General features: G+C 51.3%; 1 protein-coding gene across 1 annotated transcript in view; it reads left to right on the forward strand.

Moving 5' to 3' along the window:
* CSMD1 (CUB and Sushi multiple domains 1) overlaps positions 1 to 21,153 on the forward strand; it is a 741,603-nt gene that overhangs the window by 423,761 nt on the left and 296,689 nt on the right. The window contains exon 6 of the mRNA XM_070407812.1: positions 16,785 to 16,897. Within this exon, the coding sequence (XP_070263913.1) occupies positions 16,785 to 16,897 (113 nt within the window). The remainder of the gene's footprint in view (positions 1 to 16,784; positions 16,898 to 21,153) is intronic.

The following is a 21,153-nucleotide window of genomic DNA, read 5'->3' on the forward strand; positions in this document are numbered from 1 at the left end:
CATGTAAAGGAGTCAGGTTAGGGAAGAGACTGTGTTCTTCTGGGAAAGGGAGCAGATTGTGGATTCCTGGGGACGTGGGAGAGACCAGGACCCAGAGGCCAGGGGAAGGTCCTGGGAGCTCGCGTAGGTGGAGGCAGAGCCGTGCAGGTGGGGACGTCTGGGGAAGGAGCAGAAAGCCCGTTCAGGATCTTCTATTTCTGCTGTGGGTCATTGGGCGAGATCCTGTCTTCAGAAAGGAGGGGTGTGTTACATGTAAAAGTATAATATTTTCAGCTCATAACTAAATGTCACAGTAACATTTCCACTGTTGGAATGGATAGTTCCTACTTATGGTTCATGTAAATTAGGAAAATTGTACCATTGGCCCTGAAGTCAACTTCTGTTTTCTCCCCAATGTCCAACCAGTGTACAAGAGGTACAGTAAGTCAGTCTAGACAGAGGCCTTTGTTTTCTTATATTCCTCCTTATTTCCGTTCCATTGAATCATATCTGTTTTCAGTCCCTTCTTCATCCGTGACTGGCTTATCCCCTCGATAAACGTTCATGGAGCATCTGCTCCGTCATGTGTCCTGTTAGATTTCACATCCTCGAGAGGCACAGAGCAGACAGTCCATCATGTTCTGCTGCTTAAACCTTCCGGGGGAGCTCAGGCACTGTTTGTTGACCTGAGAGCATTAGCAGGGCCACCAGCGTGGCCACCCAGGGACATGGAGGGAGGAAGGCTTCATGGGTAACAGGAGTGTCCACGGTGGCAGGTTCCACATCGTCGTCAAGGGAGGTGGAGTGAAGATGACATTGACTAGGTCGTTAGAAAACCCTTGCTAATGAGGAGAGAGGACTTCCCGTGGTGAAATGGGGTCAGAAGACCAACTTCAAGAAGTTAAGAAAGGGGGCAAATGACAGGGAAATATGATGATGCCTAATCTATCACTCAATCATCAATCAAATTCTAAAACCGGTCTTATACGGGATGAGTAAGCATGTAATTCTCTGAATAGTTCATGGAATTCTAACTAAAACATCTGAAAGGTTTACCACATGATTACTTTTAATTTTAATATAAATAGCGTGCTTAATAACGTATTAACATTACTGATTATGTAGAACTCCATCTCCCTCATAATTTATAGGTTTAACATTAATGAAGTTAGCATCTCAAGTATTGAACTCTCTTAATTTCCATTGCGCCTGTTCCTAAGAATTTAACATCAATTTCGTTATAGTTCTCGATCTTGCCTTTCAAGGTTTAGCATTTCAAACAGCACCCCACCTAGATCATTTTATTTGTTTTGGAATCAAAGTGAAATTAAACGCCAGATGAAGTGTCTGGCTGAATTATTTGAGGTAGAACTATGGGAACTTGCTCTAAATTTTAGGGAAACGGGCCCATAGCATTGCAGTGAGGCTCTTAAGATTGATACAGTGCAATTAGTTGGGAAATGTCACTGCAGACAGGAGACAAATGAGCAGCATAATGCTTGGCTTTTCAATGTATCTGCTCAGGAAATGTCTTTGACTCAATGATTCTGTCAAGCTAGGTAAGTTGCCAGTAAATTTCAATGAAAACAAAACACTAAACACTCGATCACTACGAAAAATAAAGACCCCACTAAAAGGATGAAATAGTGGCTTCCGTATATTGCCAGCGATCTCGTTTACGGAGGCCAGGGAACCATACACCCAAGAGCCCAATAGACTTGCTGTAGGAAACACCATACCGGTAGGGAATACCACTCCTCTACTCACACTGGTTAATTCCAGGAGCATATAACTCCCAACTTCTAAAGTTATTTTTTAAGACTTTGTTATTTTAGAGTAACTGCAAGGGAGCTACAGACATTCCCCATACACCTCTTTCCCCCACACACAGGCTCTGCCATTATCGACGCCCCCACCAGAATGCGACCTTCGTTACAATCGATGAACCTAAAGTCTACAGTCAACATCAGGGTCACTCTTGTGCTGTACATTCTGTGGGTTTGGACAAATCTATAATGACACTCGCCCACCCTTACGGTGTCATACAGAGTATTCTCATTGCCCTAAAACCCTCTGTGTTCTGTCTATTCATCCTCCTACCCACTAGGCTGGCAGCCACCGATGTCGTCACCATCTCTCTAGTTCTACCTTTCCCGGGGGGTCACAGAGTTGGAATCACAGGGTGTAGCCTCCTCACACTGGCTTCTGTCTCTTGGTCCCACACATTACTCAGGGCTCTGACACTTCTGGGTCCATTCCTGGCCTTGTTTCTAAAACCCCACACTCACTTTACTCAGCAGTTAATTCCAGTGGCCATGATTCCTGAAATGAAGAAGTGTGGGCATTTTCTGTTAAAGACATCTAGATATCAGAAGACCCAAACAACTAAAAAAATGGGCCCCCAAAAGTCACAACTATGATCTTTCTCTATTTCATAGATTCAGAGAAACCTTCAATAGGTTGTTAATGTTGATAGGTTGCTATCGCAATGCATAATTATATTATAAACCAAATGCGTTTTGAACGCACACTTTATGCTTAAACCTATTGTCAACATGGTCATCACCATCATCATCATCATCGTCACCCCCCACCTGTGAAGCTACATCCAGTGGGTGCACATGACCTGTTTTCTTTTGTTTTCTGTTTGTTTTTCATTACATAAATATGCATTTCCTCCCCAAAAGGTTTATTTTTTTGGAGAGGCAGCATTGATTGGCAGGGCACCTCAGAGTTCTGAACAAAGACAGAGATCTAGAACAAGGCACAGAAGCCGGGGCGGGGGGGTGGGGGGATGGTAATTTTTTTATATTTTAAAAATAGCAGTAAGCAGTTCTCTGATACCTTCATTTGATATACTAATAACAGGTCTTCAACAGCATTCTACAAATGCTCACATTGTTACTAACCATGACAATTTAACATTTTTGGTAAACTCTAGTCATACTCGCCTTATGAGGCAATTTTGAGTTTTCACCGTTTTATTCTTTAGAGAATTAAGTCAAAGAGTGAGAGAAATGTTTAGCATTCTCTCGTGGTTGGACAGATGGACGGATGAATGGTGGACTGTCAGGCGTGAGATGAAGCAAACAGCCGATCCTGAGGTTCTTCGTTGGAAGGGAGACGACCCCCAAGTTCCGTTTAGGCTCCTGCCTCTACTCCCAGCCGTTCCGTTACCTGTGCCTTTAAACCAGGAGCCCCCGTGTGGGTCTCCGAGCCTCAGAGGGGGTGGCTAAGATGCAGAGGGAGGTGTGCACAGCTCAGGGAATCTAAAGTCGTATTCCTTAATCTTCTACTTTTTCTTTTTAATCAAATTGCTAAGATAAAATTTATCAAGAAGGGTGATCTAAAGGTCTTAAAAGCATTGATTCCACTCTCCGTCACTCAGAGTTGTGCAATGCCACATGAATCCCTCTTACACGCTCTCAGGAATATGGTTAAGAACATGTAGTAAGCGCTGGAGGGGACATATGAATCCATCTAATGACCCTTCTCCCCGATGGATAGGCTGTCTGGCTTGGCGTGTGAAGTTAAGACTTTAGCCGAAGACCCAGTCCCCTTTTTCTTGAGCTGAAATTCATAGCTCTCCATTCATGGTGCAAGAATGACTCCATGCAAGACCCCTCACCCCCCGCCCTCCCCATCTCACAACCACACACAAGCTTTGATTTGTGTGAAATAGAATGACACCATCACATTCTGGAACTACTGTGTGAAGTTAGCATCACCTTCTGGAACATTCCAAGTACCAAAAAGTCCCAGGCACATGCTTGTATGATAAGAATCCCCAACTTGTCCATACAGGGCCCTTGTTTGCCTTACGAATATTATAGAGATTTCTAGTCGTCTGAAAGCTTAGAATAATTTGTCCACAATGTCACATTGGAATTGCCAGGCTGCCTATGTCTCCTTGGGATCAAGATGATCAACCAGCTCTGATTGTTGTAACAAACATACCTTTCAGTAAAGGGCCTGAAAGAATCAGGGATATTGATATCATCTTAATTGCGATAAACCTCTTCTGATAATCTGACACTCTACTTGATGAATCATTATTTTGTTTTCACAGGAACACTTACGCATCATTCAGAAAAATAATTGAAATTCATGGATTGCTTCCTAGTTTGCTGCTTAGTGAATTGATTTTGAAAGTAAAATAGTGTCAAACATGGGACTTCTCTCCCTACACCTTCCAGGTCCAAATATTTATAAAACCTGTTTTTCCTGTAAAAAACTGTGTATGACTCTTTTTACAACCTTTTCAACTGCTTTTTAAAATTGTTTTTTCTTCACTGGGTGGTGTGGTTCGATGGTTGGATGTCGACCTATGAGCCAGGAGGTCATGGTTTGATTCCCAGTCAGGGCACACATTGTACCGGGGGCCCGAGTGTGGGAGGCCGTGGGAGGAAGCTGACAGGTACTTGGAGTGAGAGTTTGTGGGCAGAGCCACCCCAACCACATACCCTAACTTGGTCACCCTGTGGCTTCCAGGTTCTTTCACCCTGTAGCTCCGTGAAGGCACCCCTGGGTCCGCGTGGCTGCATCAATCCTATGGAACGCATCTCCCTGACTAGAATGCATGGCACAGACGGGAAATTCATGCTCACTGAATCCTAGTGGGTTCGATGTGTAGGGAAGGAGGACATAAGCGTGGTGTGAGCGTTCTCTTGGTCTTGCACGTTCTCATTTCTGGACATTGGCAGGAGTAACAGATTTTAGGACTTTGCACGCTTGCTCACCTGGAACTTTGCGTTGGATGGGCGCACGTCTTGTGTTGGGGCTGAGTTGTGAACGCCTGGACAGTAGGCGCATTTCCGTGCCCAGTCCCGTCCAGGGTCCAGGGTGCCCCATGGAATCGGCGTATAACTCCGCGCCACTTGGCTTTGATCTGATTTAAATTTCCCTTCTGAAATGCTTCATTCCCGGCGTCAAACAACACCTCAGGGCTGCTTCAGCACCAGGAGATGGACTCCTTTAAGCCTCCTGACGTTTGGGAAGCTGGGATGTGATCTAAATTCTGCAGTGTTGACGAAACCCCTCCCACCCCCTGCAAGTCACAGTGTCCAATAAACAGAGTCAATTATTGGGGAAATGGTTTCGAGATAAAGCGCTAGGCCCGGCTGATTGAACCGTTTTCTCTTAGATTGATCTGTCCATGGGAATGTCACCGGGACAGTCGATGGGCGTCAGGTGACAAGCCGTGAGCTCCCTCTGTGCTGTGGCACCTCTGTCTGTTGTCCATGGGAAGGGCTGGGAGTAGGGAGGAGGACTTCCTGTCGCCTGCCACGGCTGCAAACACAGCTGCTACAGCATCAGATTGAGTGAGTTGAGGTGCACTTTACTGTCATGGGCTTGTAATAGGAATTTGTGGATGCTCATTACCAAGGTAATTCAATATTAAAACCTGACATAGTCCTGGCCAGTTTGGCTCAGTGGATAGAGTGTCGGCCTGCAGACTGAAGGGTCCCGAGTTCCATTCCCGGTCAGGGCACATGCCCTGGTTGTGCTCAATCCCCAGTAGGGGGCGTGTAGAGGGCAGCTGATCAATGACTCTCCTTCATCATTGATGTTTCTATCTCTCCCTCCTTCTCCCTTCCTCTCTAAAATCAATCTATATCTATATCTACATATATCTATATATCTATATATCTATATCCATCTATCCATCTATCTATCTATCTATCTATATATATATATTTTTTAAACTGACCTAGTGGCCCTGGCTGGCATGGTTCAGTGGTTAGAGCATGGGTCCTCGCATGGAAGGGTATCGGGTTCAAGTCCCAGTCAGGGGAACGTACCTGGGTTGTAGGTTCGATCCCTGCCCCCTGTTGAGGTGTGTGCAGGAGGCAACCAGTCTGTGTGTCTCTCTCACATGGATGTTTCTCTCTCTCTGTCTCTCCCCTTCCCTGACACTCTCTATAAAATAAATAAATAAATAAATAAATAAGTAAATAAGTAAATAAATGGGAAAATACCCTCAGGAGAGGATTACAAAAAAAAAAAGTAAGAAAACCTGACTTCATGGCCCTGGCTGGCGTGTCTCAGCAGTTAGAACACCTTCCCTTGCTCGGGAGGGTCTTAGGTTCAATTCCTGGTCAAGGACACATACTTGGGTTGTAGGTTCCATCCCTAGCCCCAATCGGGGCGTGTTTAGGAGTCAATGAGTCTATGTGTCTCCTCACATCGATGCTTCTCTCCTTCTCTCGCCCTCCCTCCCTTCCACCCACTCTCTCTAAAAATCAATGGAAAAATCAGGTGAGGATCAATAAAAACAAACCAAAACACTGGCGCTGATACTGACTCAGAGCGCAGTTCTGAGCCGCGGAAGCTGAGAGCGCCTTGTCCACTGAGTCAGCGGCGTCGGCCCTGTGCGTGGAGACAGGGGTCAGGAGGGACCAGGCGGCCCCCTGCTTGTTGGTGACCCCAGAACAGTCTCCTGGAGCCACTGTGCTCCGTGGGCTTGCCTGCGGGATGGGCACTGGCTGCCTCCTCCTCGGGGTGTTTCCGAGGGAGAATGGAGGCAGTTCTGAGGGGATGGCCCTGGTGGCTGGCACGGGAGAGGCGAGCGCGGCCACTCCCAGCTCCGGGCTATCATTTTCTTATCCAGACGGTACCACTTCATATCAGATGAGCCTCTGATTTATTACCAGGCAGTAAGGCAAAAGGATTTCAGATGGTACCAAGGATGCTTTTCAAACCGTGGACGGGGGAGGTGTGACCACCAGATGCATCTTTGCATTTGGAGAAGGAGCTTGGAGTTCACTTTTTTGGTAAAAAAAAAAAAAATAAGATTTTTCAGTTTTCCGATCTGCAGAGTTTTGGAAAATATAAACCTTCAAAATATTCAAGAACATTCTGAGCAACTATTTCCTGTTCTCTGTTGGATATATCCCCACACATGACCACTCCACACTCCTGGTCACCGGCCTTGCGTCTGAATGAGCATGAGGGCAGCTCAGGGTAACATTCCAGGAATTTCGCTGTCATCTACGTTCTGCACACACACGGGTTCGCCTTGTGCTCACTTCCTTGTATCTCCCTCTCATCATGACATTGTAGAGCCTAGAATATGAACCCTGTCGTCATCTGTATTTTATTGAAGCACTGACTTATCCACCAACACAGTTGCTTTGGGATAGCTGAGCATAATTCACTGCTAGGCTGCATGGCTTGTTTAGTTAAGTAAATTTACGTCGAGTGTGGAATAAAGTCAGTGAACAATGTAAGAACATTATTTTAAGACTTAGGAAGTCCTGAAAGAATGACAGTTTAGACAGCGCCGCCCTGTGTCCTCACTGGTATGCATCCATGGCAGGCCCTCTGGGGGCCGTTACAGTGCGTGGCTACGCGGCTGCTGTAAATGGTGAGCACGCTGGAAACCATCAGGCAACCCGAGGCTCGGGCCTTTCAGAGCTCAAGACAGGTGGCGCCCTGGCTTTTCCTCTCCTGGTAGCAAGTTCGTGGTCACTTCTGCTCAAATAATGTCACCAAAAAAATGGAGGGAAATATTTTATTTCTCTGAAAACCAGACTGAGGGAGTCTTTAGCGTTTGGAGGAGAATAGGGATGGTCATGTGTGATAAAAGCCTTGATCGTGCTTTGTTGGTGTCTGCAGTTACATGGTCCCCAAAACAGTGCCACGAACCAGAGGGCTCGGAGCCCAGTAGTGCTCTGAGAATCAGTATTTAGATGCTCCTCCTGAGGGTGGGTCTTCTGCCCACCCTCTCTCTGATGCCCCAGCAGCACCACTCTCAGCCACGGAGCCACCACAAATCACAGGCGTCTACTCAGTCAGGATGTGCTCAGGGTATGAAACAAGGCAGCCAAACCCCATCACAGATAGTTACATCCCTATCTACCTATCTACCCATCTACCCATCCACCTACCTACCCATCTACCCACCTATCCACCTACCTATCTACCCATCTACCTATCTACCCATCTACCTATCTACCCATCTACCTATCTACCCACCTACCCATCCGCCTATCTACCTATCATATATCTACCCATCTACCCATCTACCCATCTACCCATCTACCCACCTATCCACCTACCTATCTACCCATCTACCTATATACCCATCTACCTATCTACCCACCTACCCATCCACCTATCTACCTGTCATATATCTACCCATCTACCTATCTACCCATCTACCCATCTACCTATCTACCCATCTACCCATCTACTTATCTACCCATCTACCCATCTACCCATTCACCTATCTACCTATCTACCCATCTATCTATCATCTATCTACCTATCTACCTACCTTCCTACCTTCCTATCTTCCTGTCTACCTATCTACCTATCAACATACTGGATTCTCACAGATGCTGAGGAGAGGAAGGTGCGTGGCTGGGGACTAGCAGCCCCAGGTCTGGAGCTGCAGGAGGAAGGGGAGGCAGGAGAGGGGGCGGGACACCTGGCTGTGCTCTGTCCTGCACCTGTCACCTCGGGAAGGGGGCTGGGGGAGGCGGGCATGCCTGGCAGGGCCTGTACAGAAGGTGCAGGTGGGGTGGTGGCCAGGTCCCAGGAGGACTCCGGGTCAGGTGAGGCACCTTGAAGTGAGTGGACATGGAAAGCTGTCGGGTTGGCGTTGTTGGTTTTCTTTCTTTCTTCCTTTCACCCTCCCGTCACAGAATGTTCTCCGGAGTTGGTGTTGGCATATGCTGCCTAATTAGAGAGAGGCAATAACAGACAGACATCCGTTCAGATGTTTACTTGCTGAAAGTTAAGGTATGATGTGGTAGACATGTCAGAGTCAGAAACAGAGTAAGATTTATCAGCCTCTAAGGGGAGACTGGCCACTTCCCTGCTCCTGTGAAATTAGATGATGTGCATGTGTGTAGTATGTGTCTATGTGTGTATCTGTGCATCTATCACCCATCTGTCTATTACCTATCATCTTTGTACCTATCTACTTATGTGCCTACCTGTCTTCCTATCTACCTATTTATCTATCTTCCTATCTACCTATCTACCTACCTGTTTATCCATCTATCCATCTATTCCCCTATCCATCTACCTATTTTCCTATCGACTTATCTTCCTAGCTACCTATCCATCTATCCATCTATCATCTACCTATCAGACAATCTACCTATCTACCTATATTCCTATCTGCCATTCCATCTATCTGTCTACCATCACCTACCTATAATCAAGTGGTGACAGCTTCCTTGGAGGAGAAAGAAGGAGAGGAGGTTGGCGAGCACAGGATATTGATACTACACTTTCAGTGAGTCTCAAACCATGTCCCAAAGGAGAAATGGAGCACCTTTGGGAATGTCTGGAACTCCCGGCAGAGGGTGTAGCGATTTCAAAGGCCCAGGTGTGTTTAGCCACAGTGAGAACCTGCTGTGCCCGGAGCTGGGTGCTGAGCAGCAGGTGGCAGGGACGGGCCCCCAGGACAGGCGTGGGGTGTCAGGTCCCTGCAGAGTTGAGCTCCACTCTCGGGGAGATGGCAATTCACTGTGGAGCTTTGTGCAGAGATGCCTTCTAACTTATGATTTCAACAAACCCGCCTGGTGCTGTGCTGGGAATACTATGTTAGCAGCGAGGAGGCCGGGGAGCATTGCAGAGGAGGCCCTGAGGTGCTGGGAAACGGTCAAGTGTGGTCTGTGTTGCAGGCGGAACCCATAGGATGTGCTGATTGATAGAGTGTGTGGAGTGTGAGGAGGAGGAAGGCAGAGGAGGAGAATGGGACGGGGCGCACCTGTGTGGAGACCTGGCATTCAGGAGATGGGCTGGTTCTAGCGCTGCTGGACGCTGAAGGCAGTGCTGGGGAAGACTCGGGTCTGTGGGCTGGAGTTCTGGGCAGAGGGCCAGGCTGGCCACACAGGTGGGCATCGTCAGGGGACAGGTGCCATGTAATGCACGGGCCCGGATGATCTCTCTGAGGGGGTGCGGAGACGGGGAGAGGCCCAAGGAGCCAGGGCTGGTAACGGCCCTGCTCCTGGCAGAGCCACCAGCCACATGGTGGTGTTAACATGCAGGACGTTCTGTGGACTTTCGGGAGAGAAAGACAAGGAAAGAAAGCCAGTGGACGCCCAGTCATAGTCACTGAACGCTATGCTTCACTGTTTAGGAAACAGCACTTGTTTTACCAAGACTGTGCTGGCCCCTCCCAGCCCCTAAGACTCCTCAGAACCACATGTGACCAGCGCCCAGGTCAGGAAGCACGTGAAGGTGCCTTCGTGCCCAGGCCGGTGTGGCTCAGTTGGTTGGGCATCAGAAGGTTGAGTGTTAGATTCCCAGTAGGGGGCGTGCAGGAGGCAGCCAATCAATGTTTCTCTTTCATGTATGTTTTTCTCTCTCCCTCTCCCTCTTTCTCTAAAATCTTTTTTTTTTTTTTTTAAATAAAGACGCCTTCTTGTCAAAGTTCTTGCCTTTCTTCTACGGATCCTATTGGGCACATTACTCATGACCTCAACCAGGGTCCTTTTCATGACGCCCATGGGTGTGACGCTTGCTCTTCTGTCCCAGAGGGTGGTGGCTCCGGTTGTGCGCACAGAGGCAGGTCCGGCCTGCCAGTGCTCTGAGCTCCGTCTGCTGGGAGGCAGGCGCCCTCAGGACACGGCTCCCGCCTAGATTCCTCTGATCTTATGTGTTTTCCCTTTGCTGAAAGGCTTCAGTGTTTCATGTAAATTTTGAACATCTCTTACAATGTTTTATATATATATATATTATTGATTTCAGAGAGGAAGGGAGAGGGAGAGAGAGAGAAACATCAGTGATGAGAGAGAATCATCAACTGGCTGCCTCCTGCACGCCCCACACCGGGGATGGAGCCCACAACCCGGGCATGTGCCCCGATGGGGACCCGAGCCATGACCTCCCGGTTTATAGGTTGATGCTCAACCACTGAGCCACACCAGCTGGGCTCTTGCAATGTTCTATGTAAACCTCCCCGAACCCCTGCTTGGACTTGCGTTGTGTGTGAATGAGGGAACACTGGTTTACAAATGGGCCCTGAATCACCCGTCTCGTCCTGACGAGAACGGTAGGTACAAACCACTCAGAAAACATCAGCCCAATCAGCAGGAATCAAGACGCTATTCTCTTTAACCTCAGCCCGGGGCAAACGGATTTCCTTCAATAATCTCCAGCGACGTGTCCCCTCGTTCAAAACGGAGAGTGAGGATTTAAGAGATTCAGAGCTAAAGGTTGACTAGTCGAGAGCGAGGAAAAGGCACTCTGGCACTAACGAGGGGCGGGAAGGGTTCGCACAGCTTCACGGCTGCAGCAGCATCTGTGTATTTATCCAAACCCTGCCTCGTCCCGTGAGCAGCTAGACAAGAGGCTCCGCCGGCCTGTGCAGCTCCGGCAACGGCCAGCAGGCAGCGGCGGACAGCAGGCAGCGGCCCCTTCTCTCACAAGGTCGAGTTTTGCATCCCGGGGAGGGGACAGACATCCAAACGGCTGGCCCTGTTATAAAACCTGGGGCATGCTGCTGACACCCAGAGGCAGCGAGGATGCCAGAGGTGGATGCTGACAGAGGGAATCTGAGAATTCATGCGGGAGGTGGCATTTCACCTCCTATTGACGGATAAGACACAGAGGGGAGTAAGCTTGCGGGGTCAGGTGAGGCCAGGAGATGGTAGGTCTCAGGTGACATCCGAAGGCAGTAAATTTATTCTGTGTCTCAGAGGAGACGAAGGGTGAGTATTTTTGGACACAAAGAGGCATGCGTCCATCTGGACTTTGGAAAAGAGCCAGAGCGTAAGAGTTCCAGACAGTGCAACGGAGACCCGCCTGCAGAGTGAAAATACTCAGAAATCACCGATTCGGGGTCAATCCAGGCGCAGGCTCCTGTGAGCCTGCCACCACTTACCGAACCTCACAGGTCCCCAGCCCTTAGCATCAAATTAAAATACAAAATGAGCCCGGCCGGCGTGGCCAAGTGGTTGAGCGTCGACCTATGAACCAGGAGGTCATGGTTTGATTCCCCATCAGGGCGTATGCCTGGGTTGTGAGCTCGATCCCCAGTGTGGGGTGTGCAGGAGGCAGCCGATCGATGATTCTCTCTCATCGCTGATGCTTCTCTCTCTCCCTCTCCCTTCCTCTCTGAAATCAATAAAAATATATTTTTAAAAATACAAAGTGGCCCGTGGGAACCATTGAATGATTAAGTTGTGACAAAACATATGACAGGGCTGGCACTTGGGTAGGACTCGCTCTGGGTTAGCATCCATTTCCCATTTTCTTCATCATCATCATATCATCATCTGTTTAGAGAGTGAAAGATGAATTAAGGTGCTACTGCTCTCATTCAGCAAACAAATAATAAGACCGAGATCTAACAAAACTGCCCCGAGTATTAACAGTGGATGTAATCTGTCTTCACTAAAATTATGTAAGGCGCATCCCGTAGATGCCCCGTTTCACATGGAGGGTCAGACTGATGGCGCTTGGAGACTCGCTGCGAGGGGCCTCCAGCCCACACTGTGTCCAGGGCCAGGTGCCATGACGGGTGATGGGGACCTGGGTCTGCAGCAACTACGGTGTTCCAGATCTGCTTAGGTTCTGATGGTTGTGTCACAGCTGCACCTGGGCCCCCTGGGAAGCATCAGAATCAGAAAGGCTCCCCCCCACCTGCCCGATCCAGGGGCAGACAGCAGGTGTGGCGTCTGTGACGGTGCAAGTCATTGCATCATTACACCAAGTGATGGAAGACGTTTGTTATGACAAAAGCTGACTCATTTCCGGACCTTGAATGGGGCTGGGCTGAGCTGAGCCCACCTGGGGACTAAGGGAGAAGGTGGAATTCACCGTGTCTGAGAGAATGTGTTTCTGAAGTAATGGCACAGAGAAAGCGGCCGGCCGGGCCGAAGCCCCGTGTCCCTCTGCACTGTTTTTAAAGTCCGTCTCAGAGCATCGAATGCGTGTGTGTTTATTATAGAAATATGTTTGCGCCGTCTTCTTTAATAATCAGGAAGCAGATGGATGCTCAGCCATGCCTGGTGCGGACTGGGTCCCCTGCACCAGGAGGCTCAGTCCCTGTGTTCCCTGGGGACACACCTCGGGCGCTGTCCTAGCTCGTGGTGCTGAAACCAGCAGCCGGGCTGTCGCAGGCTCAGGATTAGACACACCCTGAGGACTCTTTCCCAGCCTCCGACTCTGAGACACACTGGTTGGCTGCACGCAGACTGTTCCTCCCTGAGATGACCTGTGAGCACCTGGCCCAGGTCCCTCCCGCCTGAGAGGAGGCCCAGGGCTCTCCGGCCAGTCATGGAGAGAGAAGATGCTGGAGGCTGAGTCTGCCTTCTCAGCCTCCTTCCTCCCGGATGGAGAGGCCCGGCCTGGAGGACTTCCCTGAGCAACGCCGTCAGGGCTGCCTCTGGACTGTCTCATCCGATTGCTGGTCTGTCCGAGCCATTTCCGGCTCTGTTCCCAGCGATTCCCTGACATCGGGTCCTTAAGCTTCAGAGGACGGGATCTGTCATGTTCCCTCTCAAGGGGTCATCTGCGCGACCTTCGGGTCCAGCCCAGTTTGCTGAGTTCCGGGCATGGCTGGAACCCACGCTCAATCCCGCTGGTCCGGGCGAGTGCCTTTGTGTCTGTAGGGTCCACGGTCCTGCTCCGGCCCGGTCCTTGGCACGATCCGTTCTCACTGTCTAAGGGTGTCCAGCTCACCGTTCGGGCTCCATGGACGGCAGATCCCAGCCACTTGGCGTTCACACTCACCAGGGAAATCGCATCCACGAAGAGATCGGGTGGCCTTGTCTTAACCATCCAACCTTGTCTAGTCTCAGGGCTCGCTGATGTTCTGTAGATCACACTGGGAGCAAAGCATCATGGGGCCAGGATGCTTAATTCTACCGAGATGCTCACAGGAGGAAGCTCTTTGGAGGGACATCAGTGCAACAGCTTTGAAATTTGGGAAGCATTTACACAGGCAAACTGAGTCCCAGGGCCCTGGTGGAGGCGCCCCACAACACAGTCATGGGAGCACGAACTTGTAAGTCGGTTGAGGGGGCACCGGAGTCCCGTGTCTTGGTTTTGTCTAGAACGGGCACTGAGAGGGAAGGCAGGAGCGGTTGGCCGCAGCAGGCCGTGTCTTCACTACCCCGTCTGTTCTAGGGAGGTGACAGAGCGCCTGGGGTGTTTACAGGAGGGGAGGGTTGGTCATGGGCGTCCCCAACGGCAACCACTGCTCTCCAACAGCAATCCTGTCCCATCTCGGCCGCCTGACCTGTCACAGCTCAGATCCCCCATCGCCTGCTGGGTCTTCCGCCTGTGGAACCCCCTGTGGGTGCCGACAGGGGCCTGGATTACCCTTTGGAGACACTTGTCCTGCGAGTCTCTAGCCCGCGGGCAGTCTGCTCGGTTAGGCCGGGGGCACTTGGTGCTTGAGGCGGCCGCTCCATGTTAGGACGGTGCCCGGCACTCGGTGTCGGCTGGATTGCACTGTGCTTATGGGGTTTTGTTTTCGAGCTGCAGAACGGATGTGAGTGGAGAGGGCAGGGAGCTGAGGCATGAGAGGGGGCTTCCTGGTCTCCATCATTCAAGACGTTTAAGGACAAGGAACACCCAGGATTTATGGCGATTTCCTAAACACGGGAGATGTCGGCCTTATTGTCAGGAAGGGTTCCAGCGCAGCTCTCCCCTGCGTGGCGAGCGTTTCTAAACACAGTTTGGAAAATGGTCTCGGCAAGTTGACTCAGTAGCTCCCAGTTACATGAGCAAGTGCATGAGCAGGGATGTTCCCGGGCAGTGTTGTCCGCCTGACACTCCCAGTGAGTCGCGGAGGCTGAGCCAGGTCCGGAGAAGGGAGGGTCAGGAGTGGTGTACACAGATCCTGAGGGGACGCTCAGCTATGGGAGGGGCTGGAACGGACTGGCCTGCCGTTTTGGCCCATCGAGGTCATCTTAGCGGACGTGCCGTGAGCCCGGTGCCCAATTCCACCGCTGCCAGAAGGAAACCCTTGCTGAACCGTTGAAGGAAACGAACTGGTCCGGATTCACGCGCTTCACTGGGCAGACTCAGGAAATGCAGCGGGAATAGGGTCCCCTTCACGCCTCCACGGGCGGCTGGGTTCCCGCTGCCCGCCCGGCGACATGGGGTTCCCGACCCAGTTTGAGGGGCTCCGGAAATGAGCCGTCCGAGGCCCCCCTTTCCAGCCAGTTTCTGAGACGTGTCTTTCCCTCACCCGCCTCCTTTCCTTTCAGTCCAAATGCCTTTGATTCGCCCGATTTCACCAGCTCATTGTCCTTGGTGTCTATACGTTGACTATTTAAATAGTCAGCTGGTGTGGCTCAGTGGATAGGGCATCGGCCTGTAGACAGAAGGGCCCTGGGTTCAATTCTGGTCAGGGCACATGCCCGGGTTGCGGGCTCGATCCCTGGTAGTGGGCGTGCAGGAGGCAGCCGATCCATGATTCTCTCTCATCATTGTTGCTTCTCTCTCTCTCCCTCTCTGAAATCAATAAAATATGTATTTTAAATAATAATAAGTAGTCAGTGTCTTATGCGCAAACAGGCCCAGATTCTCGGTCCCGTATTTCCTCTTTTCTCTCTAAAATGGTCTGCGTCATGCTCATGCTCATGCTCATGATTCCTGTCCGTTCTCCACTGTGGCCTGTGGCAGCTCTCACCGCTAAAGCTGTTTCAGAAAACCAGGGCCCAGACTAAAGGCCGCGCAGCGAGGACTGTGGAGGCGCCAGGCCCTCTGCTCCCCGCACCTCCCTTCTTCTGCCTCCTCCTCCTACCTTTGAGGTTTGTTCTGATTACATCGGGCCTTCTGATAAACAGGGCAATCTCTCCATCACAAGATCTGTGACTTGGTCACACCTTCCAGGAGGCCTTTTCCACATGAGGTGACGTCACCGCAGGTTCTGAGAGGAGGCCGGACACTTCCATGGGAGGAGGCATTTCCACGAAGGTGTTCAGTGATTCTAAAAGAAATATATATGTATACAGCACACAGCACACAGCACACGGCATACAGCACACAGCATATGGCACATGGCATACAGCATACATCACACAACATACAGCACACGGCACATGGCACACGGCATACAGAACACAGCACACAGCATGCACACAGCACACGTCTCATGGCACATAGCACACGGCACATGGCACATGGCACACAGCACATGGCACACAGTGCCTTTGGCTCCCGGGAGGCAGGGACCCCCAGTGCCCAGAGGTCCACAGTGGGAAGGAAGCCCTGGCCTTGGTGCTGACAGCTCGCCCGCACCGGGGAGTGGGCTGGTCTTTCGTCAGCGTCACCGGGAAGGACCTGCCTGATGTTTGAGAGGCCGTCCCGTTGAAGCTACTGCTTTCCAGACACGCTGTTCTTCCAGGTCGCAGCTCCTGGCCCGTTCTCGTCATCTCAGACACGCCCGTCCGCACGTGCGGGAGGGGCCGAGTCCTGGTTGTGCAGAGGGCGCTGCGCCCACCGCATGCTGTCTATCCAGCACTGAAACCGCTTATTAGAGTCTCCTCCGGCAAAACCCTGGCTGAGGGTTCAAACAGGGAGGCCCATTCCGTCACTTGTCTGTTCTCCCTCTCAGAGTCATCACATTGTGGTTCTGGTGAAACAGTGGGACATGGAAGACAGTGTTCTCGCGTGTGTGTCGCTCATAAAGGAGAATCGCAGTGTCAGGTGTCTGAGCGCCCTCATCCCCGGGGCACACCCCTGTGCGTTGGGCGGAGATGAGACCCCCGATGGGTCCAGGCTGCACACGCAGCCCAGAAGCGAGGGCGCAGCCGGGCAGGGGGTGTGGCGCGGGTGTGACGTGGCCGCTTGCCCTGTTGGTTGACACGGGGTGTCTTCCTCTCTTCCAGGCTCACAGGCATGAACCTGCCCTCCCCTGTCATCAGCAGCAGGAACTGGCTGCGCCTGCACTTCACCTCCGACGGCAACCACCGGCGCAAAGGCTTCAACGCCCAGTTCCAAGGTAAGAACCTTCCTCGTAAGGAAACACGGAAAGGCAGCAAAAGATGGGCTGGGCCTTCCCCTCCCTGAGAGTGTAGGATTCTCCCGCTAAAGACAGGACAGGAGATGTCAGCTTGGGAATTCCTTCCGTCTCTTAATGAACAGTTAGCGTGAGAAGTTCTGTGGATGACAACCAGCGACTTATTTATAAAGCTTTCCTGCCGCGTTGTGTGCTGTCCGTTTCTCTTGTTTTGCCGTAACTATTGCTAAGTTTTAGTCCAGGGATAGCGAACCTTTTGAGCTCGGCGTGTCAGCATTTTGAAAACCCTAACTTAGCTCTGGTGCCGTGTCACATATAGAAATTTTTTGATATTTGCAACCATAGTAAGACAAGGATTTATATTTTTGATATTTATTTTATATATTTAAATGCCATTTAACAAAGAGAAATCAACCAAAAAAATGAGTTCGCGTGTCACCTCTGACACACGTGTCATAGGTTCGCCGTCACTGTTTTAGTCAGTGAGTACCGATGGGTATTCGTTTTAATTTCTCTATGCCGAATGGGGTAAATCTGTCCCAGTGGCCCGGGGATGCCTTCCCCCTGCCCTGAGGCTGGTCTAGCACAGAGTTCGCATGAAAACGCGTAAGTGTGTCATCACGTGGCTCCTACCTCTAAAATATATTCAAAGGACATAAATCCAGTTACCTGATCAGTTACCCGATTCAGTGATTTGCATACAAATGAACCTCAAAAACTGTAGCGTGTTCTAGGGAGGGTTGATCCTCAGACTTTCTCTCTGTATCCAGTTTCTCGTGTTTGTACCTGTACAGTGTCGTATCATTTCCTGTGTGTTTCTAACAACCCATAATCCTCATCGACGCCTCGAAAAGAATGAAGTCTGTTAAGAGGTCCATTGAAAACAATTCCACTTTCATTGGCAAATAAAGACTATGACTGTTCAAGAGTGAGATGGTTCCCCAGTGGCCCCAAGACACGGCCTGGAGAAGGTCTGTCCAGCTGAGGCCACGTTCTCTGACATGAGCCCCAAGGGCACCAGGACCCCCAAACGAGAAAACGATGGGCCACCCGCCCACCCCAGAGCCTAGTGGGTCAGGAGGCCGGACGATTGGTAAGCGGCTTCCGTGAAAGGCGGAGCACCAGCCAGTCGTGCCGGCCCCCGGGCAGATGGCAGCCCTGCTCCATCGGGTGGATCTGAATCATGAATCGGTAAGGAGAGCGCCACCCACCGCCATGCAACCAGGAAGCTAAGTCTGTGCCCTGGTTTCCCAGCCGTGGCCCCATCTCCTCCCAGGGCCCGAAGGGTTGACTGGCGCCGACCTGCAGGAAACTGAGGGGAGCAGCCCTCCGACAGGTCGGGCCTCTGGCCTCTGCACAGGGATTCCGGGAAAGGCCAGCAACAGAGCAGCCAACGCGAGGAGACCTGACATGGGGGATGCGAGGGACACATGGCCGACAGGAAGTGGCCAGAGCGTAACCGTGTCACCGGTGGTGTCCAAGGACACATGCAATGACCGTGGTGAGCGGAAACATTTGCACGCAAGTCCAAGGAGACAAAAAGGTGCTGATTAGGACGTAATCTACACCTGGCTTCACGGCGATGGCTCCGGAAACCTCTGCACCTGCCTTGGAAGTTGGACTCAGGACCCCGTTTTGTTGTTGTTTTTCATTAGCACGTAGGCCTCGTTTCCCAGGGGCTCCAGGCCCAAGACCAGGGCGCAGCCGACGGAACATGGAAGAGTGGCTCCGTACTGCCCCCTGGTGTGAAGAACCCAGATGTTAGCAACGAGATAAACTGACCAGCACAGCAGCTCAGAGGCGTGGGGACATGGAACAGACTGAGGAGTCTCCGACAGAAGTGGGGGGCGGGAGGCGAGAAGAAATTAACCAGGGAATCGACATGCATATTCGCCTGCCCGTGGACACAGACAATAGTGTGGTGAGGGCCTGGGGTGGGGTGAGGGCCAGGTGTGGGCAGCAATGAGGGGAAGGGAGGCATTGGTGGTACTTCAACAATAAATATTTTTTTTAAAAAAAGAGGAAGGAAACATGCACCAGAAGAGCCTCAGGGCCTCCCTGGAGAGTGGAGATTCCGGCAGGAAGGCTGGGCATTGGCCGCCCTGACTCCGAGGGCAGAAGGACCCCGATGAATGGAAGCTTCCGGCGGGTCCCTGCTGAGCCCAGCACAGGCCGGGGGCAGCGGAGGCGGGAGACAGAGCAGTAGCTCCTCTGAAGTTCAACTCCAAGGCCACGTGGTGTGGGGCTGACAGGTCCCTGCAGCCGCTGTCCTCCAGTGGCCACCGCGGGCCTGGGTTTATCCCGGGAGGGCCAGTGGGAGTCCTTCTCCCCATAAGGAAAGAACATCGCTCGTCTCTCCCACCGGACACATCCCAGGGAGCCCCGCTGGCTCTGTGCCTGTATTTCAAGGAAACAAACCAGGAACAAAGCGCCCTTGTGGGCACCTGCACCGTCGCGAACGAGAAAGGCCCAGCCGAGGAGCAGCTGGGAGGGCACGGGGACGCAGTGACCACAGCAGTGAGCAAGCACCCGCCTTCCCCAAACGCCGCCCCGTGTCCATGCCCGTGCTCAGCCCTGGAATCTGAATCTCAGGTGATGTGGGAGGAGGGAACCTTCTGCAGAAAACACGCATTTCTCTGCTCACGGTGCATTTGCAACATCGGGGTCCCACTTCACATCCGTGGTCATTCTCGAGGCTATAACCATTCCATCGGGGTTCCTTGGAGAAAACACGATCGTGAATGGGCTGGATTTCTCCGAAACCCTCCGTGGTCCCCGCGCTGCGAACCCGCCGAGGGCAGTATCTCTCCACCAGAAGTCACTCTCGGTCCAAGACCCCAGTGGCTGCGGAGAACGTTATCACTTCAAAAGCAAGGAATGTGGTCTTTGCAACTCGTGCTCTTCTCGGTCAAACAAACAGCCACCACCATACAGATATCCTTCTTTTCCTTGAGATTTTCAGTTTTTATCTCTACATTCTTTATTCTCCGAATCTCACACTTTCTTCTTTGGTTTTTATCTCTCCCGTCCAATCACGTTACGGCAAAAGCAGCGGTAAGGTTGATTGACAGGTGCTGCTCCTCAAATAGATCCCCTTTCTAAGTACATTGGGAGCAAGCGAGGCGGCAGGTGCAGGGACCCTGGATGTATCTGCAGTATCTGTGCATGTGCTGAGCGCGTGGGCTGAGTGATTCATGTAGGATGCATTATTTTTTTTTAAATCAGCGTAAAATTGAGCGCATTCTTTCTATGTTGCCTCCATCATTAATTATCATTAAATAATCACCTTGTTAGCACCATCTGTCATCTCGACGTGTTGGACGACTACAAGATGGATTTCTGAAGGTGAATCAATCCTGGACGGTGGACGCCTCTTCCCTGTGAAGGAGCCTTCTATGCTCTGAGCTCTGGTTTTACATACGTTTCCCGGGTGTTTATAAAAAAAACAGTTTTCACAGATTGAAAGGCCATTGATTCCTGTGGCCGATAAATCACTTCGGAAGCATGTGTCATAAATCCCCATTTTACGCTGTCTCATAAACCAGGGCAGAGCCTGGCCACGGACTTACATTTCGCGTCGACGCAAATAATTAGCACTCCTTCCAGGCGATGGTTCTAACGACCATTGATTCCCCGTCCACTCAGCACGATGGCCTTTCTAGACGATGAAGAGTCCGGGCTGTTAAAATGTGTTTTGGAAAATCAGCAGCTTCGTCTTTTCAGGTGAATTCCAGTTGGGATATAACGTGTGTGTCCCCCGTGGTCCTTCTCTCTGACACCGGTTCTATGGCCCCTCCTGGGCCACCGGACCTGTCACGGTGCTGCCGAACCCTGGCTGCCCATCCCCGAGGTGGAGGGCACCCTGCGCCGAGGGGCTGAGCGGGGTCACGGGTCCGAGGATGAGCTGCCTGCAGGCTGTGGCTGCTCAGATTTACACGGCTCTAGGCTCCCATTGGACGAAACACCTTTGGCCCCAAATCCTCGCCTTCTGCACAGTGCGACCTCAGGCTCGCCGTGTAACGGGGGTTCCTTAGACCATCCCCACTTGTCCTTGTGGGAGAGGGTGAAGCAGGTGTGATGTGGGTGTGCCTCTCAGGGTAGTCAGACACCGTGAGGTGAGACTTCACCCTGAATAGCCGTGTGGTGTGCACCAAGGCAGGACAGAGAACCCACCTGTATTTCAGGAGCACTTTGTTGACTAGACATTGGGTAGTTTCTTGCTGATGCTGGAACCGGGG

This window comes from Myotis yumanensis, unplaced genomic scaffold, assembly GCF_028538775.1.
Source record: "Myotis yumanensis isolate MYYU_CA2020_CCGP unplaced genomic scaffold, mMyoYum1.0.hap1 SCAF_3, whole genome shotgun sequence".
In the NCBI taxonomy this organism is placed as follows: Eukaryota; Metazoa; Chordata; class Mammalia; order Chiroptera; family Vespertilionidae; genus Myotis; species Myotis yumanensis.